The 27,864-nt window shown below is 33.7% G+C and overlaps 1 protein-coding gene and 1 long non-coding RNA gene across 2 annotated transcripts in view; one reads left to right on the plus strand and one right to left on the minus strand.

Moving 5' to 3' along the window:
- Window positions 1-4,268: 4,268 nt before the first annotated feature.
- On the minus strand, window positions 4,269-9,605 carry LOC130646949 (uncharacterized). The gene is made up of 3 exons (XR_008982796.1): window positions 7,605-9,605; window positions 6,722-7,221; window positions 4,269-6,316 (listed from the first exon to the last, which is right to left on the minus strand). It is a non-coding gene; the product is annotated as an uncharacterized LOC130646949 (long non-coding RNA).
- Window positions 9,606-12,259: 2,654 nt separating this feature from the next.
- LOC130646947 (von Willebrand factor D and EGF domain-containing protein-like) overlaps window positions 12,260-27,864 on the plus strand; it is a 37,752-nt gene continuing 22,147 nt past the window's right edge. Inside the window, exon 1 of the mRNA XM_057452629.1 lies at window positions 12,260-12,395. Coding sequence (XP_057308612.1) covers window positions 12,341-12,395 — 55 coding nt within the window. The 5' untranslated portion in view covers window positions 12,260-12,340. The remainder of the gene's footprint in view (window positions 12,396-27,864) is intronic.

Genomic DNA, 27,864 nt, shown 5'->3' on the forward strand with positions numbered 1-27,864 from the left:
AAAAAAATTGAATTCATTCAAACATTTTGTACACCATCTAGTGTAAAGAGAAAACCTCCAGCTAAAAGAATATCTTCTACGCCAGTACATAAACAACGAGAACCCTCCAAGAGACAGTTATCTGCTAAATTACTATCTAAAGACAAAATTATTGAAGAACTTAAAAAAAAATAAACGAATCAAATAATCAAATAAAGAATCTCACCCATGAAATTAAATTACTAAAAATTAAAAACCACTACCTGCAATCATTTGTTAATAAACGAAATAAAATAATTCTTGAAAAAACAGGAACAATTCTAAACCTTCAAAAGTATATATTTTCCTATGACAACTTACAACAAAAATCTGGTTTGCCCGTTGAAAAATTTGACTTGCTGTTTCAAATTGTTTCACCATACTTACACACTATATAATACCCTGAGTGTAAAGGAACTGGGGACAGATCATTAAACAAAGCAACCGGACTTTTATGTGTGTTAACAATTTGTCGTCATTCTCTTCATCTTTGCGTTATGGCTTATATGGCAAGTGTCGGTAAAAGCACAATGTATAGGATATTTGTTGGATGGCTTATTTTTTTAAAACACTTTTCAGTCAGTTGGACTTAAAACCAGATGATGGATTTTTATTAAAGAAATTGCCAGATATTTTTGTTCGAACAGGACATGGGTTGACCCACTTAGTTATTGATTGTACAGAATTTAAGTTTCAACATGCTACAAACTTTGAACTTAATTCCCTTATGTTTTCTAACTATAAAAACACTGTCACCGGTAAAGCTTTAATCGGAATCTCAGCACATGGAAGTGGCCTTTTTTTCAGTGACATATATCCTGGTTCAATTAGTGACAGCGCTATAACTGAAGAAACTGCTGTTCTTGAATGGGTGCGACCTGAACATGAACTTATGTCAGATAGAGGTTTCTCCGTACAAGATCATTGTTCCATAAAAGGTGTTTTTTTAAATCGACCTGCCAAAAAGATAAAGATCAATTTTCACCTGCTGATGTTGCTGCAAATTTTGATATTGCATCTACAAGAATTCACGTGGAGATTCATTGGACGAGTAAGAGATTGGATAAAATATGCTGGACATTCTGTTAAATTTTCAGGAGGTCCCTTGGAATTAGCTGCTCTAGTTATAATTTCTAACAAAATTCAAGAAGACACTAATCCATCTGGGCTGGATCCATACAGGTTATCAACCCACACGTAACAGCTTTACAACCTGAGCGATCACAAAAAAAAACGACAATGCTTCTGGTTCATACTGATGATCACGCTTAAAGTTTATAAAATTACTACTAAGGATGTCTTTCTCCTGTAAACCTTCATTTATTAGATGATAATAAAGTTCAAATTTTTTTGCATCATAGATTCCAATCAGAGCTGGTAAACGGCTACCGGTGATTTTACCCTTCCTTAGATTTTGCAACTCTTCTGTATTTTGTTGAACTGGAAAATAATTAGGGCTTTTGTTAGGGTCATCTGGGAACAGATTGTCTTAGATCAATGTTGATTATTTTTAAATTAGAATTAACTTCACAAGAAATATCATCTAGTAGGAAGTGTGCCGCAATAAGATTTTCTTTTGTTTTTCAAAATTGTTCTGGAGATGTTTTTTTTTTTAAATTTTCAAGTTTTGACGGTTCAATTTTTATTTTATCTATAGTTGAATTTTGTTTGCAGTAATCATGATCAGCTAGTGAACGTGCTGCATTAGTTGCAAATCCAAGAGATGTTTTTAGACATTTATTTTTTGACAAAACCTCATAGCAATGTTGTTCGAACGGACTTTAACCTTTTTTATTTCCAAAAGCATATCCGATTTCAGGTCTCTTTTAAACCTGGAGTTTTCTGGGTCAGCTGGAGTGATTTTAGCATCAGTTACATTGTTTGAGGTACAACTCTGGCTGAGGTTAACTTTATTTTTCGTAACGGCATCATAGGTATAGAGCCTTCAGGGGCGGATACAGGTTTAAAAAGTCCTTAGTCAAAATTTTTCGTGAAGCCAAAAATTTTTTGTCGCAAATGCCCGAATTATCATTTTTTTAATGTATACTTACCAGACATTTCATAAGAATAAATTGAAAGAAAAAACAACATAAATCTAGCTACTTTTTCAAAGCAGCTGGTATTCCAATATAATGTTTTTTGAAAACTTGAAGGGTTACATTAATAACCCATAAAAATCTTCTTTCTTCTTTCTTCTTTCTTGCACATCACGTAATGTAGAAAACCATGGACAAATTGAATCTAACATGAAAAGGGTCAAATTGAGCAAATTGTCAAAACCGGCCAATGGAATAATGAATGAATTATCAAATCTGACATCTAAACATCAGTATACCGGGTTGACATGATAACAAAGAATTATATAAAAACAAATTTAAAAAATGAATGTGCAAGAACTATTTCAGTAAAATATATAAAAAAAAACAAAGGATATGGCATATAAAAAACAAGGCTCAAAAAGTAAATTTATAAACTGAAAGGACTCTTGCTAAAAAGCAGCATTAACATATAAATCAGGGGTTGTGCTCAAAGCATTTTAATAGATGTATGTTATAAAATAGGAGTTAGGACTTCAGAAAATCCAAAGTTGAGAAACTTTTAGGGTGAACCTAAGATGTTAAGTGTATAATTACCAACTTAAAAGTAAGACTTAGCAAAAGATGAGTAAGTAGAGGCAAGTATGGGTAAGTAAGGATAAAGTAAATTGTTTAAATATGTATTAAGTTTTAAGTGAATTTAAATTAACTGTAATCTTCTAAGATCTCGGGCAAAAATATTAAGTACATCATCTACCTTTGGAATAATTTCTTGATGAATGTACATTAAGGAAAGGCCATTAAGACGATCTTCTGTCATGGTACTACGGCAATAATCTTTTAATCGTCTTAATGATGAAAAACTTCTTTCACATTCACATGAAGTAATAGGGATAGTAGCAAGAATGCGAATAGCAACATTATATATTTGTAAATAGAGACAGGTTTATTGACTTTAAAGTTTGAGCAATGGTTTCAGGTCTTGTCCCCTGATAATCCAAAGCAAACTTTTTCCACAGCTCTAACTCAGACTCTAGAGCAAGAGGATGTGGCATGTCAGATTTGTAAAAATCTACAAACCTTTTAAATTTGCTCTTCCAATCTTTGTTGGAGTAAACCATTGAAACTACTTTGGCTGGTACAATGCACAATCCATTATACACTACACACCTATAGTACGTCATAAAAGGAACAAAATGGCGGCAATAAATTTTTGCTTGCGTCAGCACATTTTCTGTGACGTCATCAGAAGCTTGAAAATTGTTAAAAATGCCACTATCTGCTTAAAATATAATTACTTTTGTTCTAGATCGAATTTTTACATTCTGAAGTTCTGATAGCTAAATTTTTACATTCTTAAAGTTTCTGATAGCTAAATAAATTTTTTTTAACATATCTTCCGGTTTTTACATGGATCGGATAAAAAATTGCCAAAAATTGCCCGAAAATCCGTTTTTTTCCGATGTTCGGGTATAATCCGACAAAATCGGGAAATCGGATTAGTCACGTGTCAAAATTATTCAAATCATTCTTCTTCATGAAAAAAAGTTGTGTTGTAAGTTTCAAGTTTTTAGGATAATCCTAACAGGAGTTATTATATTTTCCCCATTATAAGGATTTCATAGAGATTTTAGGGGTAGTTTCGAGTAATGGCCAATATCAAAGCCTCTGAAAGGTATGGAACCTAAAAATTTAGCATGCAGGTGTCTAATAGATAAATGTTGAAACTCAGTAAGTATCATAGCCAAATAAGAAAGCACTCAGGAGTTATTAAAAAAAAACCGTCAGGGGGGGGCGGAATCCGCCCCCCCCCCCCCCCCCCCGGACCGAATAGGGTTAACGGACCATAGACTATATTCGTCAAAACAATCACGCACCATGCAAATTAAAACAGATACAACGCACAGACTTGGCTCTGCGGCAACCCTGAGCCGTTGGTCCCCTATTTTATATCAACTCCCGCTCGTCGGCGCACGTTGTTTACATAAAAAGAACTTTACGCACTACTATGCCCCTCTCGATTGACATCGTCCTTTATACAGGTAGACAATTTACCTTCGTCACTTGACGTCTTTGACGTGGTATGTATCCGCCCCTGGCCTTTTCTTGTTCTGCGATGCCATTTCTGCAGTTGCTCAGTGCAAGATAGAGCCAAAAATTTTTCCTTTCTTTCGTGAAAGTTTTTTAAATAGAGAAGCAAGGCCAATGTATGGCAACATAAGCCACTTACACCACCAAGACATTCACAGTAGGCTTTAAATAGAATAACTGTCGGCCTTGTTAATTCACCATATGATTTTCTAATAAGTGCTCTAACAAATACATTATCATCACCTGCAACATGTGTTTTTACTGAAACTATTTTACTGCTAGTCAACATAGCATAAGCTTTCTGTCGCTGACCTAAACTATCTTTTCTACAACTGTATTCTTTGAATATCGATGCTGTAACTATTGGATACAATTCCTCTTTAGGACGCCAGGGAGCTGAAATGGGAGGGATAAGATTGAGATCTAATGTTGTACCAAAACTAAAATTTCTTTCTCTTTTTGACTCTCAATTATTCCGCAAGTGATGGGTATAATTTGAATCGATTAACACGCATATTAAGCTCTTGTCTGTACCTCATGTTGACAGGCCACGTTCCATAAGCCATTGTACACAATCTTTCTTTTCCATTTTTGCAAAAACAATACGTATAAGTATTAAACAGCAAATAACTATCTATATAATAACTTAAAAGTGTGTACAAACGCTAGCTAAATGTTTACACTTTGCAGGAGTTCTGAAAATTTGTCCCTACAAGCCACTTCGCTCGGGCCCAGACTTGTGCGGTATGAACATCCGTCATTCTGCAATTTTTAATTGTGTTAAGATACCTGTAAACATCAGACCTCAATATTGTACATTTTAAAAAATTGTAATAGTTGTTTCATGTGATTTTGCAACAAAGTATGTCATCAAATTTCTATGTTCGACACTCTCTATTTATTTACTGCTTCAATTTACAACAGTGTCTCTCACAATAAATGTAATATGTAGAATTTTTAGTTCAGTCATTCATTAAACAAAACCTACTTTGCAAACACACTGATTGGGTCCATTCCCTGGCTTTTAGTTCATAATTAGCATGTAAGCAGCATGTAATTTTTTAACAATAGTATCAACACAACTGCAATATATGGAAACAAAAAAGTGTTCAACTTCTTTGCTGATTTAAAATTAGAAGATACATTAGAATGTCTTTCTACCACTTCGAATTTAAGTGAGCTTTAAAGAAAGGTGAAAATAATTTTACTCTTAACTGAGGACACTTTAAATGTCTCTTCATTTTTAGCCACTTATTTAGTCATATTATTGTTATAAAATTTATTGTTTTAAGTAAACATGTATATGCTTATACGCTAATTACTTAACGAAGTGCACCACGTGAAGGTAAGCCATAGTACTTTGCACTTCACCTAAAAAGATGCATGTCTAACACAACATTCATAAAAATGCATCCTTACTGTACTTTAAGGGTTTAAGAATGGCTGTAGGCATACTATAACTTTGAAAATGCAAATCGTATTTATCTGCAAAAAAGTAGTATTATCAACATTATCAGAGTTTGCACCACTTTTAACAAAATACCATTATTTGCTTTCACATATAAGTATATCTTATTTTTTTTTTACTTTTTTAAACATAATACAGATTATCTAGAGAATAATTATTGATAAGCATACTAATATTTTTACTTTCAAAATTTCATCAATTTTCCAGATATTTATTGTTAAATTAAGTTTTAGACGCTACGAAACCTAATTATGATTTTCTGATGTGCCTTACAAATTCGTAAGACATGGGTGCACCAGATAGTAACATGTCTCCCATCAACAGTGCACGTTCCATGTTGCACAAAAGGGTATGTCATTCCAATTACTCTAACACGTCAACCTCTTTTCACTTTGTCCAACATGGCAAATAGATAAAATGTGCTAAAGGTTGAATTTCTGCTAAGAATTTAATATTTGCATCAATGAGTACCTCATTATTGTATGAATTATGTAAGAATTTGACGGTAAACAATATTTTTTATTAGTTTAACATTTTCCTATAAAAATCCTTGCTTGGATGATGGAACAACACTTACTCGAACATCATCAAATGCCTTTGCTCTAAACAATGAAGAGGCATACCTGAAGGTGTGATACTATTTAAAAATTCTACCGGATATTGATTCCGTTCCTCTTCATCACCACACACAACACCATTTGCACTAAAATAATTAATTTTTTTCACATGGCAATAACGCCAACACCTGATCATTAATAAGTAAATGATAAGTATTACAGATGATGTCATATTTTAAGGGTGAAAGTCCCTAAACAAAGTATTAAGAATACATTGATTTTGTTGTAACACACAATTGAATGGCTTTTCAATTGCACCTTGGAATGGTAGGTGTTCCGAACAGGTAAAACACTTTTCCCAAGTTGCAGAAGCCATGCAGTAAATTTTTGTTGTCCTGGCCTCGTTCTCATGTTGTTAGTTATTCTGAATTCTATTAGGAAGTGCCATAATGGAGAACGTTATAAGCACATATCAACAATTTCAGTTGGTTTTCTTTTTTCTGACAACAGGCAATGATTGCGAAAAATCACCACGTAAAAGAACAACTTACCTCCAAATGGAAGTTCGCTATTGCAAATGTCTTTAAGAAGACGATCTATTGCATGAAAAGCATTCTTGAAATCATGGAAGATTCATCAAGTAAATTAAGATTTTTTTGCCGTCAGCAGAATAAGAAGACACCGGAGATACGTTGTATGTACTGTTTTCTTAAATAGGAACTGGTGACCGGGACAGTTTATGTATGGTGGTACCAATTTACAAAAGAGTTGCTGCTATACCAATATACCAATAAATTCAGCAGTTCCAAATTGAAAGCCTCTACCTGAAGGTTCAGAAATAAGGTAATTATAAGTAAAGGTTTTACCACTGCCACCAGCTCCCTCTAAATAAAACAAGCAGTTATTTTGGGTCATTTTGTTATCAGCTTTACAACAACTTTTATAACGGCATCAGCCAGTGCTGTCTGTTCTTCAGTAAGTTGAGCTCTCAGTTGAGAAGCTCTTCCAGCCTCCAAAGCTACATCGATGTTTTCAGCTGGCGGTACTTCATCTAAATAAGGAAGATTAAAACCAGTAAGAGATTTACCAAATCTAAGTGCAGAATGTATATCTTAAAACACTCTGTTCTCAGCTTGTTCCTCAATACTTTGGCGAATATAATCCTCATACAAAGAACCTTGTCCACGAAGTATAAGGATCAGAAGGTTCACAATGGAAATATTACTGCAAACAGTTGTCCTAATTGCCAAGGCATGTAAAAGTTGACAGCTTCCTGCAAAGTATTATCCCATTTAGTATTATCTTGCAGGAGTCCACGCAATAAACAGGTTTCACGAAATGTTTCAACAACATTTTTATCCACAGTTTGTAAATCTTTATAAGATGTTGCACCACGCGTATACAAAAAGAGCATACGTGAATAAAAAAGCTCACCTGCACGAGGACTCACACTATGCATTCTAGAGACAATTTTAAAGTTAAAGTTTTGCATGGGTGTCCAAACTTTTCTGTTGTTATTGAAAACGAAATGAAGAGAAATGTCTGGATACAATATTGGCAAGCATTGTGATTCTCTCTGTTTAGCACAAACTTTTAACACACATAAGAGCCTCCAAGTTTATATTTGTGTTTTACTTCTTTAAGAGCCATGGGTTGTAGGGAACAACCCAGTGATTATCAACATTAATGTTATTGACGTTGTTACAGATTCCATTATCACGACGTCTATACGGTAGATATCCACCAACTTCAGCAACGGTAGATGCTAAACATTTTTTTGGAAAACTTTTCGTGCAAAAACCATTCTAAATACACTTGAAATTAGGATTCAGATGGCCACATGGCTCATGAACCATAAACAACCAAACAATTTCAAACAGGTAAGGTTGTTCCTGTTGATTAGGAGTTTCCGCTGGAAAAACACTGTCTATGTCATCTGCATCCCGGAGTTTATCATTGGGATGTAAATGAAGTGGCAAATCACAATGAGTTAAACACCTCTTTCTAAATTCTAAAGATAAACATGTGATACAGTTTTGTTTAGAACTCCTCTTTCAGTAACATCTTTTAGGAGTTCATTTAGTTTCAATTAAAAACTCGAGAATCTAAATAAGGCCGATCATGTGCATGTTGGCTTGCAAAGAAGATTGGGGTTAAGAAAGGAAATAAAACATTTTGCCATGTAGGCAGTAGCTAGCTAGTTAGCTAGCTAGTAAAAAAGTAAAAAATTATATAGCTAGCTCTAGCTAGGTATACTAGCTACAGTTAAAAGCTATAGCTAGCTGGGTTTCTTTCCCAGTCCACATGGGGCATGCATTACTTTAAAAACTATTTAACTAGTACCCATAATTTGTGTAATTAGGCTGAGGGCTAGACCAGCTAGCTAGCCTCTCAGACACAAAAATTCAAAAACACCATAACAGACACTTGCTACCAATGAAAATAATCAGACCTATAATGCTAGAAGCATAGAAGAAGTATTTTGCTGTATCATGAATCAATTCATAACTTGTGGAATCGCATCCTTGTGTGTTAGAGAATGTTTCTCATTATCAATATTGCTGGCAGCCATGCTGCTTTGAAAATATGATTCCTTTACGGTAGGGGTCTGGGTACTATAAACACAATATATCGTCCTCATATAAATTATGACATCATAATATATACGGTATTTCATACTTTATGATCATCGTAATATCTTTTGAGCGAACATGTTGTCTGATTGGACATGGTTTTCAGCGGCTGCCAGCCATGTACCTGTATGTGTCAGCAAAATGGCTAACTCTGTACATTACAACCTGAACAGTTTGCATCACGTCTTCTCTACAGCCATTATTTTCAGGTCGTGCCATTCTTTTATTGAGTGCTCTACCTGCTTTATAAATATAAAGTTATTCACAAACAGTAGTTTGTCCCTCAGCAGATACCCAACACGATGCCGTATTTGACCACAGATACGAAAGCATAGTGTTCGACGGCCAAGAGGAAGACGAAAATTTGCCCGAAATGAAGCCAAGAAAACTGCACTATTATACTTATGTATATTTGCTTGAAAGTCCCGTGCCTGAACAGTATCATTGTTTGTTTTATAGTTGCTTTGGCTGCTTAGGGCAAGGAGACAATTATCAAGCGCAACTTTGCCATTATGGCAGCATTTGAAACAGTCTTCATTTTCAAACTTTACAGCTTGACAATACTCACATTTTTTGTCCATAACACCTAAATAAAAAACATAAAGCAATACATGTTGACGTGCAACATTATAGTATGGGGCATTTCTGCGAGCAAAAACAGCAACATTTCGTTGTGAATTTGCCCGTCTTCTATTTGCAACCGGCCAAACATTTCGCCTTTGTCGAATAATAACTTGTCTTGTAGCATTTCGAGCTTGCTATTAGCATCGTGATCAGTATTTTCTAAACAACGTGCAGCAGCTTGCCTTTTGGCAATATGAACACGTCTATCAGCAGCGTGATCAGTATGTTCTAAAAGACGTGCAGCAGCTTGCCTTTCAACATTTTAAGCACGCCTATTGGGTTGTTACTTTCAGCATTACCGACTGCTGCTTATCTTACATCATCACTATGATTCCTTTAACTTGGTCAAGAGTTTCAGTACAACGCAAAGATGCAACACGATGTGCAAGTGTACGTCTAACGAAAGACGCATCATCCTTAATTGATGCACGTGGTATGACATTTACGTGCACTTCATGTGCCAGTTCAGCTTGTTAAGGAATATCTGGCATCTGGCCCATAATGAGACCTACTAACGTCTGATTATTGCCAGAGCGTTGCAAGAAAAACCTACAAGCATTATTAAAAAGCCTAAAATCACGTACAGGGTTATTACTGTTTTTACTACTCTCTAATGGGTTTGACATAGGAGAAAGATACAACCTAGTAGCTAGTTACCAAAAATTCTAAAAAATAAAATAGAAAAACAGTTAAACTTTGCTGAGTAGTTACTACCGAATATCGTACTGCAAATTGGGACACATTTTCTTGGTATTAAACAAATGAATGCAGGGCAAAATGTCTTTACAGATTCAAATCCTTACTTATTTTCTGAACCAAGAAAGAAAGTAAAAGGAGTGAATTTAACAAGAAGTCGCGGCTTTTCTCAGCAAAAAAGACGCACTTTTTTCTTCTATATGAATATGCTTTATAAGAATATCAGGCTGGGATTTAAGGTTAAAAACAGTAAGTCATTTGTTTAGGACAATAGAAGAACAGAATTAATAACAGCTTTGTTAAATTTTATTATCTCATAGGAAACATGTAATATTTTCGGCTACATCAAAGGATAATGAAAATATACACTGTTATATATAATATATACTGTTACACACACACACACACACATACACACACTCTCTGTATTATTATAAGAGATGTAGGATTTATCCTTGTGCGTTTTATTTCAAACAAATATGTTGTTATTGCATTTTACTGAGGAATAAAGAAACAAAGTCTCTAATCCTTTCATAATTTGCAAACGTTAAAAAAGTTGAGCTACCTAATAGCTGAATGTAAACAAAGTACTAAGCTAAAATACATAAAAATAGCTGTTATCAGCACGTCTGCAGTAGCACGTCATCACCTCCTACGTGCTAAGCTTATTAAAAACCTTTTTGTTTTAGCTACCTAACTAGCTGTATACAAATACTTTACTAAAATACAGGGCTGTTGTTTTTATTAATTCAACAGTCTGCTATAATTCTTTCTTAATGTTCTTAAACAACCGGCACCGAGATAACGTCAGTTATATTTTAATAAGTATAACAAAGTAACACATTTTTTTTATCAATTTTGCTAGCTTTATAAAGTTCTGTTTACCAAACTGATCGATCACGGCTTTATGCACCATCTTATTATTGACCTGAAAAAGTGCTGACTACAGAAATGGTAAGCGATACCAGGGTATTTTTCGCCGTCATCCCACATTTCAAAAAGGCACAAACCCTGAGGACGAGGGTGGACGAGAAAGATGAGGGAGGGGGGAGGTGGCGGGAATGGGAATAAATTGCCGACGACAAATCCAAATTTAAATATCTTATGTACTACTAGCTTAATTGTTATGACAATTTTCAATTATTAGTACTAGTCGATAAGGTCCGTGGAAAAATCCACTTAGGCAGAAAGACAATGAAAAACAGTATCAGCTGAACTTTGATGACGTGAGAAAGTACCTGTCAAGAGACACAATATTTGTTTTCAGAAATTTGTTATTTGTTGCCTCTATTGTGAAGAGCTTAAATAGCTGATCAAAATAATATTTAGGATCATATGTTTTCGACTAACGTCTAAGAAGAAATAAGAATTTAAAGATTTTAATGACGTCAGCAAGACACGCCAAAACACAAAAAATATTTTCTTTGAAAATTCATATATCTGATGCTTTCATCCTTAAGACCTTGAAACGCTGAAGAGGAAAATGTATAGGATCGTATCTGTATCTTTGACAAACGGTTGCAGAGATATTAGGGCTTAAAGGTTTTCTAAAGACGTTATTAACCCGTTCCGAAACGATTTGGGTACCCAGGTTTAAGAAACTTACCCAAACTGGTCCCAGGCTGTCCCTAGTTACCCACGCGTTAAGAAATGACTGACGTCACCACCATGTGTCTGAGTTATTTAGCCTCAAAATTTTAAGTTCACTGTAATGGCTTCATTAATTTAAAGTAGGATATTGACGTATGACATTATTGTTGCGCCGTAACGTCAGAAAGTTCAACATTTAAGACAGACAGACAGACAGACAGACAGACAGACAGACAGACAGACAGACAGACAGACAGACAGACAGACAGACAGACAGACAGACCCATAGAAGGCTATCGCTAGCAAATTATTTTCCTAACAGTTAAGTAATTCATGTTGAAATGAAAATAAACTATTCTTACAAGAAAGCTAAAAATTAGGGCCGTTTTTCCCCGTGGGAAAACGTTTGGATTTTCTTAGTATTCTATTTGCAGTCAAATTAAAAACATTGTATTAACTCAATGAATAGAACACTAATTCTTATTTAAAAGATAAAATGATAGATCATCAGTTAAATCGAAATTGCTCCCAGTGCATGAGAGGCAGAGGAATGATACGGAGTCTATTTTTTAATTTTTAGTAAGTTCTTAGTAAAGTTTTAAACTGGTATAGTTTTTCCACTTGAAGATGAGTGTGATGAAGCTTTTGTTGATTATTGGTTTGTTTGATGTAATTTATGCAGGTAAGTCACGTGTAAAGGTTAAGTCATACTTTGAAATAACTTGTTGTTTTATAGTCAATAAGGTTTTGAAGATTAAATCATAACAACTTTGTAAGTTCTTTTGTCTTACATATTCAATTTTTGTGAGGAAAAAAAACACCATTCATAACGCAACATTAACGAAAATTACTCAGGTGATAAAAGATATTATCAAAAGAGTAAGCAAGCGTTGGATTTCATTGCTACATATAACGCGTCTCATGCGCCCTCCATTTTTCTTATTTTAGCTCAAAAATAAAACAACCCTATTCGGTCCGGGGGGGAATCCGCCCCCCCCCCCCTGGACCGAATAGCAAAAGCAATATGGAGTTTTTTAAAAATTTTAACATAGCAATAAGGAGTTTCTTTAAAAACTCCTTATTGCTATGTTATATGGCTATCAAACTTACTGAGTTTCAATATTTATCTATAAGACACCTGCATGCCAAATTTTTAGGTCCCATACCTTTCAGAGGCTATAATATTGACCATTACTCGAAACTACCCCTAAAAATTTTAATGAAATCCTTATAATTGTTCTTAGAAGTTGAAACTTGCAACACAAATTTGTTTTATTAAGAAGAATCATTTTGCATAATTTGGACACGTGATTAATCCGATTTCCCGATTTTGTAAATGTTTAAGAACAATGAGAAAAGTGCTAATTTGTTATAGTTTGAAAAATTGTTCAGTTTTTGAAACAAAATGAATTACTTTTGTCATCTCATTCCCTTCCAAAGGTGCATGATAAAGCAGATTTTTGGCGCAGTAAAATTGGATATGTAATTATTCTGTCTCGCTTTGTTGATACTGGACTACGCTGCGCGTCGTCGAATATCACCAGCTCAGCTAAATAATTACGGATATCCGTTTTTATAATAAAACAAATATTTGCCGCAGTATAATCGGATATGGTAATTATTCTGTCTCGCTTTGTTGATACTGGACTCCGCTGCGCGTCGTCGAATATCACAGCTCAACTGAATAAATACGGATATCTGATTTCACCTTGCTGAATATCTTTCTATTGTCTCACCACTAAACTATACAAGAAAAATCACCATGGTAGCTGCAATAAGCGTCTTTAAGTCTTAGAATAAAGGTGTGCTGTTTTATTAGCAGGTTACATAATACTTTACTATAGTTTAGATATCAATAGCTAGCTAGGTACTTCTTGAATAAATATTTTCTTTTCTGAACTTATCGTTGTTAGATTTTTAATCCAGTTTATGAAAAAAAAAATTGTTTTTGTTACGCTTTGAATCCTATGAAAAAAAAAACAAGGAAGTGAAGAGAAGGGCAGACTAATTTCTGGATATATGTAGACAGTTTCAGATATTATGAAAGTTTGCCTTAGAAATTCTGACATTCTGTTTTGTAAAACAGCAGATCCATTAAAGGACAGGCGAACTGCGCTGCGGCACGGTTCCTAAATAAAAGTTCACGATGAGTGTTGATATTAAAGACCAGACTGACTTAATTGTCTACATAATAAAAATCTATTTTGTTTACATCTTTGTTGAAAATCAGAAAAACCAAAAGTGTTGACAACATTATTATTATTATTATTATTATTATTAACATTTATTTGGGTTCAATTTTGTACAAAATTGTTCTTCTCCCTAAAATGAAATATAAAAATGAAAAAAATTATAGATTAGGAATAAATAAGTGTTCAAAAAATAATTTTTTTTATATACATTAAATAAAAAAGAAAACCGCGATGAGAAAAACTGAAAAGGCTTGAAAGAAATTGAAACGCTCGAATCGACAAGATAAATAGAGACGATATTGGAATCAACCTAGATAGGAGTAACTAGAAAAAAAACCCAGAGAAAACGATAAAAGGCCTTGGAAGTAAGAAAATATAAAATAAACTAATTGAATTATGAAAAAAAAAAAAAAAAAAAAAAAAAAGAAATGTTTCATATATATACTTGGCTAGTCGCAAAAGGAGAAAAGGCAAAGTAAACACAAGCTGAAAATGAGTAAGGGTAGATTGTGAACAGGTCGATAGAATATTGGCACCCAAACTTCGGCGAACAGAATTCAGACAGACAAGACTCTAGCGACTGCCTTATTTAGATAAAATTGTTTTGCTTCTTTAGTAAATTTTTCTAGAGTTTCAATAATTTTTATACTATCCGGGATTTCATCGTAACACCGTGCTTGGTTTTGAAAAGTGCCATTTCCAACATTTTTAACAAGAGGCTCCTTCGTAGAAGATCTCAAATTTCGTGTTGGTACAACAAACTCTACGTTTAGATAGCTTGGATGGTTGTTATCAATTCTCGATTTGTGTACAAGTTTACTTATACTGAATTCAATATGTTCTTTTACGGGAAGCCATTTTAGATTCGTGACTTCTTGCAGATTAGCATAACGGCGGAGAACGTAACCAGCAGCCATGTTTTGGATCTTTTGTAGCCGACATATCAGATAATCAGGTATTTGCGAGAAGACAACATTACCGTAACTTATCCTTGATAAGATCAACGTTTCCGCCAAGGTTTTGCGTACATGGAAAGGTGTGAAACGACTAAACTTTCGTAGAGCACGTAGTGTTGAGTGCGAGGATTTTATAACATTGTTTATATGGCAGGTCCATGATAGATTTTGATCGAATTGAATGCCAAGTAACTTAACATTTTCTTCCTGCTCGATTGACATACCAGCACAACGACAAAGATAGCTTCGGTCAGAATCAAATGCTCTCAGTCGCTTAGAATGGAATATGATTAACTTAAGCTTGTCACTGTTGAACAAAAGATTGTTTTCTTTTGACCAAGCTAGAAGGTTATCTACAGTACAGTCCAGATGTAAGCGTACGCGTACGCTCAACTTGCAAAAATAATTGCTTTCATTAAAAAAAACAATAGGATAGCGAGTTCCTTTCAAATTGCGCGAAAATAATTGCTTCGTGTTAAAAACAAAAGCATAGCAAGAAACATTGTTTAAAAACAATACTCTGCGCGAGAAAAAATTAAACGCGAAGGCTATTGAATTTTAATTTTTTTTAACAACGAAACTAATTATAGTAACGCGATTTTAATCTGATATATTTAAAAAACACAAGCTCTTTTAAAAAACAAGAAATGCAATGATCTAAATATTTAAAAAAAAACTAATGCTACTTTTAAAACTTTTAGTAATATTTCTTTATCTTCAAAACATATTTTTTAACATGCGAAACTTTAAAGTTCTTTTTATAAAAAGCAACGTTTAGCAACGCAAACGGGAAAACCCTACGTTCGGGACTTTTCCCTTCGCGATAAGATTTCGAAAACAAATTAAATTTTAATAATATAATTTTTGACTTTTTAAAGTATCACGCTACATTTTATTGTTAAAAACATTGTCTTTGTTTTTTTTCAGCGCAACAGCTCTATCTCTTAAAAGATTTAAACAATGCATCTCGCTGTCTATTTAGTTTTCGCGCAAATCTTTTATTTTATAAAACTATCAAACAATGGATCGCCATGTCACATTGATAGAGTTGATAACATTTTAAATACTTAAAACACTATCTAACGAAGCTTTCCTATCGCCGTTCTTCGTTCTGTAACTTTCTAAAAAATCATTTCTATCGCCGCTCTTCGTTATTAAACTTTTAAAATGTGATATAACGAATCTTTTCTATAGCCGTTTTTTGTTTTTAACTTTTAAAATGCGATCTAAAAAAAACATTCTATCGCCGTTTTCCGTTTTAAAACTTTAAAAATGCGATCTAAAAAAACAATTCTATCGCCGTTTTTCGTTTTTAAACTTTTAAAATGCGATCTAAAAAAACATTTCTATCGCCGTTTTTCGTTTTTAAACTTTTAAAATGCGATCTAAAAAAAACATTTCTATCGCCGTTTTCCGTTTTAAAACTTTAAAAATGCGATCTAAAAAAACAATTCTATCGCCGTTTTTCGTTTTTAAACTTTTAAAATGCGATCTAAAAAAAAACATTTCTATCGCCGTTTTTCGTTTTTATACTTTTAAAATGCGATCTAAAAAAAACATTTCTATCGCCGTTTTTCGTTTTTAAACTTTTAAAATGCGATCTAAAAAAACATTTCTATCGCCGTTTTTCGTTTTTAAACTTTTAAAATGCGATCTAAAAAAAACATTTCTATCGCCGTTTTCCGTTTTAAAACTTTAAAAATGCGATCTAAAAAAACAATTCTATCGCCGTTTTTCGTTTTTAAACTTTTAAAATGCGATCTAAAAAAAAACATTTCTATCGCCGTTTTTCGTTTTTATACTTTTAAAATGCGATCTAAAAAAAACATTTCTATCGCCGTTTTTCGTTTTTATACTTTTAAAATGCGATCTAAAAAAACATTTCTATCGCCGTTTTCCGTTTTTTAAACTTCTAAAATGCGATCTAAAAAAACATTTCTATCGGCGTTTTTCGTTTTTAAAGTTTTAAAATGCAATCTAAAAAAACATTTCTATTAAAATTAAAGTTTCAATCTTTGTTAAAATATAATAATTTCTATCGCTTAAAAGCTTTGTTTAACCCGCGCAACCAACAATGCCTTCTCGCTAGTTTATTTAGTTTCCACGCAAAACATTTGTTTAATAAAACTATTAAACAATGGCTCTTCGTGTCACATTGATAGAGTTGATAACATTTGCAATTATGCTATTGGGAATAGTTATGTTAACACTATTTAACAATAGTTACGCGCAGTTATAATAAGCTATTTTTTCTTCGATAATCTTTTGTTTATTACGCGCAAGTTAATGACTTACAAGACTCGCAAGATAATTAATAAGAACAAAAGACAAACAACTACCGCCTCCGAGAAAAAGGTGTGAAACTTGAGCGTACGCGTACGCTTACATCTGGACTGTACTGTACATCCTTTTCCATATCTTTGATTGATTGAAATAGATATCTGACTTTGCAGTGTTTATATAATGTTGTATCATCAGCATATTGGATACTGGCGGAGTTGATTTGATTTGATAACTCGATGACGTAGAGGTTAAACAGGACAGGGCCAAGTATGCTACCCTGTGGTACACCGTAAAACATTGATTTTAAAGATGAAATTTTGTCTTCAATTTGAACGTATTGTTTCCTATCTTTCAGATAACTTGATAATATCTTTAAAGCACGAAATGAAAAATTCATATCACGTAGTTTCAGCAGCAGATTTTTGTGATCAATCGTGTCGAAAGCTTTGGAGTAATCGATGAGGATAGAGAGTGTCACTTCACTTTTCGCCATTGCTTTTTTTATGTCGTCACGAAGCTTAAGCATCAATGTGGTAGTCGTATGACCTTTGCGAAAACCGGATTGTGTTTCATTGTAAAGTTGATTACTTTCGATGAATTCACATAACTGAGATAAGATTACTCTCTCGTAGATTTTTGACAATACTGGCAGTACTGAGATTGGACGATAGTCCTTTGTGCTAATTGGTGTGTCGATCTTTGGTATTGGGCAAACACGAGCAATCTTCCATTGCTGGGGAAATATTTCTTTGTTGATGCAATTGTTAATAATATGGACCAGAGGGGATGTCATGAATTCTGATACTGGCTTGATAAATCGTATTGGAATATTGTCATGACCACTGGAGCAGTCATTCTTGAGGTTTTTTAGTATTTTATTTATTTCATTGTAAGTAGTATGTTGAATTTTGAACGATTGTTCGTTTTCAGTAGTTTTGATATCATCTGGTAATGTAGACTCGACGTTTGATTTCCCAGTTAGGTTTGCTGCTAGATTGCTAAAATATTCATTCATTTCTGAAGGATCGTGTTTGATTCGTGTTTTTTGATTGCTCAGAATACGATGAATAGTATTCCAGACAGATTTTTGATCCTTTGACGATAACGATTTCTTGAAGAACGAGTTTTTTATTTCCTTCAATGTCTTTCGATAATTAGTGCGTTTTTCTTTATAGTCATTTTTGTAATTTGGATCTTCTTGGGCTTTTTTACGATAAAATTCCAGTTGGTTTCGACTGTCTTGGATGGCAGGGTCTTTCATCCACGGAGCGATCGGGCGTGTTAGCTTTACTCGCTTCAGTGGGGCATGACGTTCAATACAGGATAATATGAGATGATTCAGTGTATCTATTTGTTCATCTGGATCATCGAATGTAAATATCAAACTAAATGGTAATTTTGAAAAATCGTCGATATAGGAATTCATATCCAGATTTTTTTCGTCATGAACGAATTTATATCGCGGTTCGAAACGTTCTTTTTTAATGCTAAGTAACATTGTGACGAACATATTTTTATTATTTTATGGTATTGAACTTCTGAACAAATTTGCCAGCAAAGATAAAAAAGTAAAGATTCGAGAATAAAGATGAAGCCACCATATTGTGCGTTCAATTTAATGTTGAATGTTCCCAGTCTGTAAATTTGACGCCATCTCATCATTACAAACTTTATCGTTCAAAGTTGGTAGTATGTTGTGAAAAAGTTCTTGTTCGACACCATAATTTTTGCTGAGAATAAAATTGAAATAAAGACTTAAATAAAGACATGTTTTCAGTTTGGTTTCATTAACTTCAGTCACGAAAATATTTCCAATATCAACATAGTTCCTGAGTTTCTGAATTCATTTTTGGCAATATATCTATCAATTTTGACAAAGATACGTGTGCCAAAAACATTATCAGCAATTCTCATTGTTGGTTAGTATCTGCCCTGTTGACGCCAGCAAAACATCTAAAACAACCTATTTTTCCATTGTCCTTCTTCTTAAGTAGATTTCTCCAAGGGCTTTATCGACTTGTCTATCTCTATATTAATACGAAGCTTCTGTCTGTCTGTGTGTGACTTTTACAAAGTCGATTATATTTTGACAATGTTCTTTATCAACACATCGCCTATAAAATTGTTCTGTAATTTACCAAACTTTGACGTTAAAACAATATTGACGTCAAAGGAAAGTATATTAAGAGTAGCCGAATTCCCATGGAAGAATCCACTGAATCAATGTAAGGGATACTAAACAAAACATACAACACAGTAATTTGAAATTTTAAAACTTACAATCTGTATTATTTATGCCTGCTGAAACAAAACGTTTAAAAATATAAGCAGGTGCCACAAAAAAATAAAAAATAAAAATAAAAATAGAAAAAAAATAAAAAAGCAAAATGTCCAACAAAATCTAATGTGTCTAACAACCGTTATTTAAAAAGCTAAACCTGCTAAAACTATACACTTGCTTTGCCATGCCAGAAGTACACTAGGTAAAATAGTATACCGGACGTTGAAAAAAAATCTAACATACTTCGTTAATCATACAAAAAAGGTAATTACAAAATTTCCACAACGTAGAGCTTGTAATGCATCATACCAAATCAGTTATTCAATCTATTGTATACAGCAACCCTCCTAATTTTTACTTGAAATATAAGAAATCAATAGTTAACAACATATAAAGAGAAATATAAAAACTTGAATCATTTCGTAATATTTCAAATCAAAATCATTAAAAAAACAGTTTGCCTTACAGACCCAAACTCATAATAAAGACAATCAATTATTTTTCATTTTTATGTATCAAGAAAATAGCTCGTACCGTGCGTGATAACAATGCAGCGTTTTCGAATTTTAGAATCAAATATACTTCAAACGATTGCAACGTAACAGATGTAAACATTGATTTGAGTTTGTTTACATTAAGGTTTATTATAGCAACACCAACACTGTATCACCCACCCCGTAGCGCTAAAGCAGTAACAACGGCAAAATTACTTTACAGTTTATATAAATCCTTCTCTAGGATGTACACGCTGTATTTTATAAGAAAAGTATTTTTTTTGTTTCAGTCTTAATGTTCTTAACTTTCTTGACGAATACTTTCCTTGTTATTCTTAACATACTAGTCGATAAGGCCCGTGGAAAAATCCACTTAGGCAAAAGAACAATGGAAAATAGATTGTTTTAGATGTTTTGATGACGTCGCAGTGCAGATAAAAAAAATCGCGAAATTTGTTTATTCTTTGTTTGTAATATGTAGAGGTTGAAACGGTAGTCAAACTAATGTACAGGATCATATGTTCTCGACGAACGCCTAAGGAGATATCACGGATTAAAAATTTTGCTGACGTCACCAAAGACCCGTCAAAACCCTAAAAGTTTTTTTAGAAATTAATATACCTGTTGCCTCCATCGTATAGATCTTGAAACGCTAATCAAGAAAATATATAGGACCATATACTTTTGACAAACGGTTGCAGAGATATTGGGTTTGAAGGTTTTTTGATGACGTCCATTCCGAAACGCATTGAGAAATCCAGGTTTGGGAAAACTTTCCAAATTGGTCCTAAGTGGTCCCTAACTCACGCGGTGAAAAATCATTGACGTCACCACCTCGTTTCCAAGTTATTTGGCCTCAAAGTTTTAAGTGCACTGTAATGGCTTTTAATATAGGATATTAACGTTAAAGAATGTATGACTTAACGAAAAACGATGGATTTTTTTTAATGTTTGGTATCCCTTTTTTTCCTGGCGTACTTCTGGAATGGCAAAGCAAGTATATAGATTTAGCGTATTTCGCTTTTTACGTAACGGTTGTTAGACGCCTTTGATATTTTTTGGCATTTTTATTTTATAATTTTTTTTGTTGCACATGCTTATATTTTTAGACGTTTTGTTTTAGCGGTTCTAAACATAGAGTAATGCAGATTGTGAGCAAGCTCGATCCCAGGGCTTTTTTCTCTTTTTGCCATCCCGTTATAAAAGAGACAGAGAGCCCGGGGTCGAGGATGAAAGGTGAGTTTTGAAAATTCAAATTACTGTGTTGTATGTTTTTGTTTGGTATCCCTTACATCGGTTTAATGAGAGATTCAGTGTATTCTCCCACGGGTATTCAGCTGATCCAGAATATGTATATGATTATTTGCTTTTGATGGGCGGTTAATTAATGAGATATAAGGGTTTAAAAATTTGCTGACGTCAGCAATGGCCCGTGAAGACACAAAAAATTTTTTCAGGAAAATTGTATAGCTGTTGCCTTCATCGTATAGATCTTGAAACGCTGATCAAGAATATGTATAGGATCATGAACGTTTGACAAACGGTTGCAGAGATATTAGGGATTGAAGGTTTTGTGATGACGTCATCAACCCGTCTATTCCGAAACGGATTCAGGGACCAAGGTTTGAGAAAACTTACCCAAATTGGTCGGTGGTCCCTAGTTACCCACGCGGTGAAAAATCATTGACGTCACTACCTTGTTTCCAAGTTATTTGGCCTCAAAGTTTTAAGTGTACTGTAACGGCTTCGTTAGTTTAATATAGTATATTGACGTTAAAGTAGTGTTATTGACGTCGCGCCGTAACGTCAAAAAATTTAACATATAAAACATGCATATTACGGCAACATCAAAGGAAAATGAGCACTTCCACTCTGTCTTTCACAGAGACACGGAACTGGCGTATTATTATATACTAGTCAGCAATGGATGGCCCCGTCAAAACCGAAAATTTTTTTAGAAATTGTATACCTATTGCCTTCATCGTATAGATCTTGAAACGCTGATCAAGAAAATGTATAGGATTATGTATATTTGACAAACGGTTGCAGCGATATTAAGGTTTGAAGGTTTTTTGATGACGTCATAAACCCGTTCATTCCGAAACGGATTTGGGGACCCAGGTTTGGAAAATTACCCAAATTGGTCCCAGGTTGTCCCTAGTTACCCACGCGGTGAAGAAACATTGACGTCACCAACTCGTTTCCTAGTTATTTGGCCTGAAAATTTTAGGTGCACTTTAATGGCTTCATTAATTTAATATAGGATATATATTGACGTTAAATTAGTGTTATTTTCGTCGCTCCCTAATGGCAAAAAATTTAACATATTAGACATAACTTTTTCGGCAACATCAAAGAAAAATGAAGACATCCACTTTGCTTGTTACAAACAGACACAGTCTCTGCATTATTAAAGAGAAGACTAGTCGTTAACCCGTGGAAAAATCCACGGGACCTTCCATCCTTTATATATCACATTTCATGTTTCCGTAACAGGACGCGGTAACCCTTTTTAACACACAGACAGACGACGGCTATTATTATAGAGACAAGTCCAGGGATGAGCCAGCAGTGAACACTCTGTGGAGCGCCTAATAACAGCCGTAAACTGTGCCACACGATCAGGTGGAGCGCTTTAGTACAGGTATGCAGTATGTTATAAATCAAGTAAAGCGCATACACCATTATAGTGTTGCGACTGAAACGTATTTTTCAAAAAATAACTTTCCCGCAACGATAACTAAAATAAAAACAGTTTACAAACCGTTGATACTCCACCATAGCAAAGCAATCAGTCAATATTCTTTTATTTTGCGGAATAAGTTTGTGAAAGTTAAAAAAAATGAATCATGACACCGAGCTGAGCGCTTAGTACAGTTAAACGGTGTTGCACAGGCGTATAGAGGGATAATACACTTTAACAAAAAACTTTTTCGCAGACCCTGTTTAAATAAAAACACAAGAAAAAGTTTATTGCTAACACCGGGCTGAGCGGTTAGTCCAGGTAAAAAGTGTCGCACATTGGTACAGCAGTGACTCCCGAGAAAGTTTAAAAATTAACTGTCAGTTTGCTGATCCCTTAGTAAAGGTAAGCCGCTTGGATTTCAGGAAAATAATAAAAGATGTAGCTACCTAGCTAGCTAACAGCATTTAGCATAAGAATTATTGCTTAAGAATATTGTGGTAGCCAAACTGCATTTTTATACTCTCACTTTTTAGCCAAATAGCTAGCTAAATTGCTACATCCTCAACATAAAAATAAATTGGCTAGGATGAAGTGCTCTTATACCATACAAAATAGTAATAAGTAAGGCTGTAGATGGCTAGCTAGCTAGCCAGCAAAATCTTCGTTCCTAGCCAAAAATCCAAAACTCGTGTGTTTAAGATCTGTATGCAGCTAAAAAACGTGACAATATATTTATCTTAAAGCTTACCTCACGAGAAAAATCAAGTTGACCTAAATCGATTCATAACATCTTCAGAAAACACAATTTAACGTTTATTTTGTTAAAATCACTACAGTATTCAAGAAACCAGACAATGTTACCTCATGTTTTTAAGCCTTCACCTCACTTGTTCGCCATTTTGCAAGTGAGCATTTAAGAGTATAATTATGCGCCTGACGTCACTAGTTAGAAGCTCACATTCGGACCCCCGGGATGAGAGGCGAAACTTTGCGGATGTGATGTGATGTGGTTTGTAAAAAAAAGTTCCACACGTTGATGAATAAGGACGAATCCTTTTTTTAAATAGTAATATGGCTTCTTGCCCATTTACCTAGTTGTCTTAACCACCAAAAGAAACAAGGTGTATTTTTTTTTTCAACTTTCCCAAAGATCCAAAACAACAAACTATATGGATCAAACTGATCAAGAGAGAGGATACACTTCCAAAGAATTTTAAGATCTGCGAAGCTCATTTTATTTCCGAGTTCTTTGACTTTAAAAAGAAAAAACAAAAAGAAGAAGGTTAGTAGATTTTTTCATTTTTATCGTCATTCATCGAACTCATGCGCTATTATCTAATTCGAATACGTTTACATATCAAAACTCACTGATCAAATTAAAAATATTCGCGGATTCTAACTCGCAATAGCAACGGCACACCGCTTCGCTCGTCATTATCTTACACTTTCCACACTTGCACCACGTCCTTACGGCAACAGCAACACGTGAAGCCACTTCTTCTTGAATAGTATCCTCATCACAGCTCTCCCAACTGAAATCCGAGTCAGTGCTTGGTCTAGTATTTCGCCTGCTCAAATTGAAATGCTACAACATTTTCCCTGTCGCTCTTTTTTTTTTTGCGTCACAGCTTCTCGGTATTGCAATTGAATGATGATTTCTCAACCGAAGTTAGTATTCACTTTCAAAGTTTCCTGATATTTTCACAGGGGTAAACATACTCATTACCAATGAATTTCACTATTAAAGTTTGAGTAAAAAATTTCAATGCGGAAACTGATTTACGATCTTCTAACAGGTGACGTCAGAGCACTCAAGGTGAAGAAATTTATAAAACAACATTGCTGATGTTTTACCTCGTGTCGGAGGTGAATTTTTGAATCTTTGAATAGGCATTATTAACTTATAAGTGCGAATTAAGGAAAATAAACTTTATATTCGTAAATCACGTATGAATATGAGCCAATTTAGGTCAACTTAATTTTTCTCGGGAGGTAAGCTTTAACATTGCAAACAAAGAGAAAACTAATATTAAAAAAAAATAAAGTTTTTAGAATATAAAAAAGTCAAACAGGCCTACAAACCTTCCACACACCGACTACTTTCAAAATCAAAATGGCCTTCGTTCATTCACCTGCGAAAATATATTGAAATGTTTTCTTAAGCGAAAATCTTGGATTCTTTTTGGTCGTGAAAAACTATGATTGTTTTTAGAATCAGGCGTCGTGATTGCTATACTACGCGCACGCGGTCAAACCAAAGTCGGTAAAAATATATCGCATTTGGTATTGGTGCGCATTTTAAAAATTTCGTGTTTCCGCCACGGGACACGGCTTTCGCGGATAGATTAGGCCCGTGGAAAAATCCACTTAGGCAGAAAAACAATGTATGCATCTTATTAAACTTTCAATATTTTAATCCGAAGTGTCGAAAAGAAAGGCTTGCAACAGTAAGCACAGATCTATGAAAATAAGTTGTTTACGCATTTTAAACATTGTCTTTTCTCTAAATGCTTATACAATAATACAACCTGAAACAATATCAAAAAGCCAAACTTAAACAAACACAAAACACTAAAAAACAAAATGTTAAACTTTGAAAAAATCATTTATTCGGTGGCATACCATCCTCTTCCGCAAAAATATGCACAAAATGTAAAAATTAATTGGTTAACAAAACAATTTTTTATCTAATGATCCATACTGATCCAAACATTATAAACCGAAATGTCGAAAAAGCAATGAGCAAGAAGTAAATTTCAAATCAACAATTACTTTGAAAACATTGAAAAGTTTACAATGAATGTAGAACACAAAGGTTTCTGAGGAGCAAATCAAAATATGAACAAAAATCAGTTCAATTGGCATGTTCTATATTGTCTTCACCCATAAAATCTTCCACAAAAAGGATATGAAACACATCAAAATCAACTCAGAAAAAGCAGTCATTTCAGTGCATACAAAAATACAACTTGGAAAGTGTAGAATATCAAATTATTTTTTTAGTATATATACTTGCATATGGTCCTCCCTCACAACAGTTAAACAGTTTCAGTCTGAACATTCAGTAATTTTTTATCATCACCAAATATTTATTCACGCAATATTTTGTGAAGTTCTTAATAAAAACAAAAACGTGAAACTGTGGAATTTTCTTTAAAGTTTAAAGTTTAAAAAACGTTTATAACACAAAATATAAAAAAATAAACTTACAAAACAGCTCAGTCTAATTGTACAAAAATTTGTTCTTTCAGTGTTTTGCATGTGCCCTTTTTCCACAAAAGTTTACAAAGAATTTAAATAACAGCAGTTTGCAACACAAACAATATAATCGGCAACCATACTATTCTCTGCTGAGAAATTTTAACCACAAATGTAAAAAACCCAGGTAAATTTCCCAAAAAATGTCAACAACCTTTGTAAAAATATCAACCACTACCCTTGTAAAAATATATAACCTTGTATTTACATGCGAGCTCACAGAAGTTTAACAGCATGTCAACAAAAAAACAATAAAACTTACTGCAATTAACACACAAACTTTAGTTTTACAAAATCATTCCTCTTAAAGTAAAATTTTTCCCCACACTACCCTAAAAGTTCAATAATTCTTTGAAAGATTTTGTGGCTTGTTACATCATAAATCGTGCTCAAATAAGATCCCTAAGTTTCACTACTAAGGTGGATATAAATCGCTAAAAGAGGAATAACAAAATCAATCATCAGTTAGCTAGCTAGGTTTAGATATGGAGCTTGAAGGTGACATTAGATAAGACAGATACCCAGTTAAATATAGTTAAACTGGAAAGACGCGCCGTAGATTAGTGGTTATAGCTCTCGTACTTTGTGCAGGAGACCGGGGTTCGATTCCTCTTGACGGCGATTCAACATGGGCGAGTGAATGTTACCATAGCCCCGGGTTAACCCAAGCCATGTGAGAGAAATTGGGGAGATGGCTCCATGTGTGGGCCGTTGGATGTTGCCAGGAGTTGTCTAGTAGACCGCGGTCCCTAATTGGGTCTACGAAGCTCAAAACGAGCATTAAATACTCTAGGACTCTTCATCTAAGCCATGGCCCCTCCTGGAAATAATAGACAGGGTATATCCCTCGATATTAGCGAGCCTAGCCATGTAAAATATGCACATCTATCTATCTATCTATCTATCTAACGCCAGCTAGCTATTTATGCTTAGTGAAACACATATAAAGAGAAACAATAGCAATATAAAAATTATGACATTTGCAGTAAGTTCAAAAAACCAAAAGTTTTGCTAGAACATTTGTTTGATAACATTAATTATGCAAAAAAGTGTAAAAAAATATGCTGGATTTTTTTTATAAAAAACACGGTAAAATAGCTTTAAAGTGACTTTTTCCTGGCAAATGCGAGTCTGTCTGACAGGTAAATCTAGCGACATAAAAACATAACGCCTAAAAATATCTAAAAAGTTCTTACTATTTGTGAATCCAAATCTACTTTAAACCAAAGCTTTCATTTTCTACTTCTAACTTTTCTTTACTACTTCTAGCTCCACTTTTCACTTTCGAAGTAAATTCTTGTGGCTTCTAACTTTACTTTTGTACTTCTATGTTCACAAAAAATATATATAATAAAGAACAGAGTGTAAAACCTATTGGTAAATTTTTTAAGCTAATTAGTGAAATTAGAAATGCAAAAACAAAGTTTGAGTCATAATTCATGTTAAAACAACAACAATCAATTTAACAGTTCATTTTACGTCAATTTTTGCACTAAATTTGCAACACAAAATACAAATTCTAAATAATTCCTAGGATTTTCCTCAAAAGTTTTATCAAAATATAAAAGATGAGAGGTGAACGACAAAATCAAAGTTTGCAGAATTTAATTATTTTGGTATATATATGTCTATTGATATATGCCCTTTATAACAATATTTCAATCCAAAATGTGAAAAAGAAAAACAGTTTGCAACAAAGTCAGTTATTCTGAAAATATTGCATACACTTTTTCTCCACAAAAGTGTAAAAAAAGAATGGTTCTAGGAAATACTTCTGATTCAACAAAAATCAGTATTTGTATCTTGTACTCATTAAATATATATTATCAAAAACTTTAAAAAACTGTGATTTGTAACGCATCAAATTTATAAATAGAGAGGGATCAGTCATTTCGGTATGTTGTACAGAGTCCTGCCCGGTAAGAATTTATACAAAATATAAAAAAAATTTTTTTTTCGGTGTTGTAGTCCTCAAAAAAGTTGAAACTTTTCTTAATTAAG

Source organism: Hydractinia symbiolongicarpus, chromosome 6 (assembly GCF_029227915.1).
Source record: "Hydractinia symbiolongicarpus strain clone_291-10 chromosome 6, HSymV2.1, whole genome shotgun sequence".
In the NCBI taxonomy this organism is placed as follows: domain Eukaryota; kingdom Metazoa; phylum Cnidaria; class Hydrozoa; order Anthoathecata; family Hydractiniidae; genus Hydractinia; species Hydractinia symbiolongicarpus.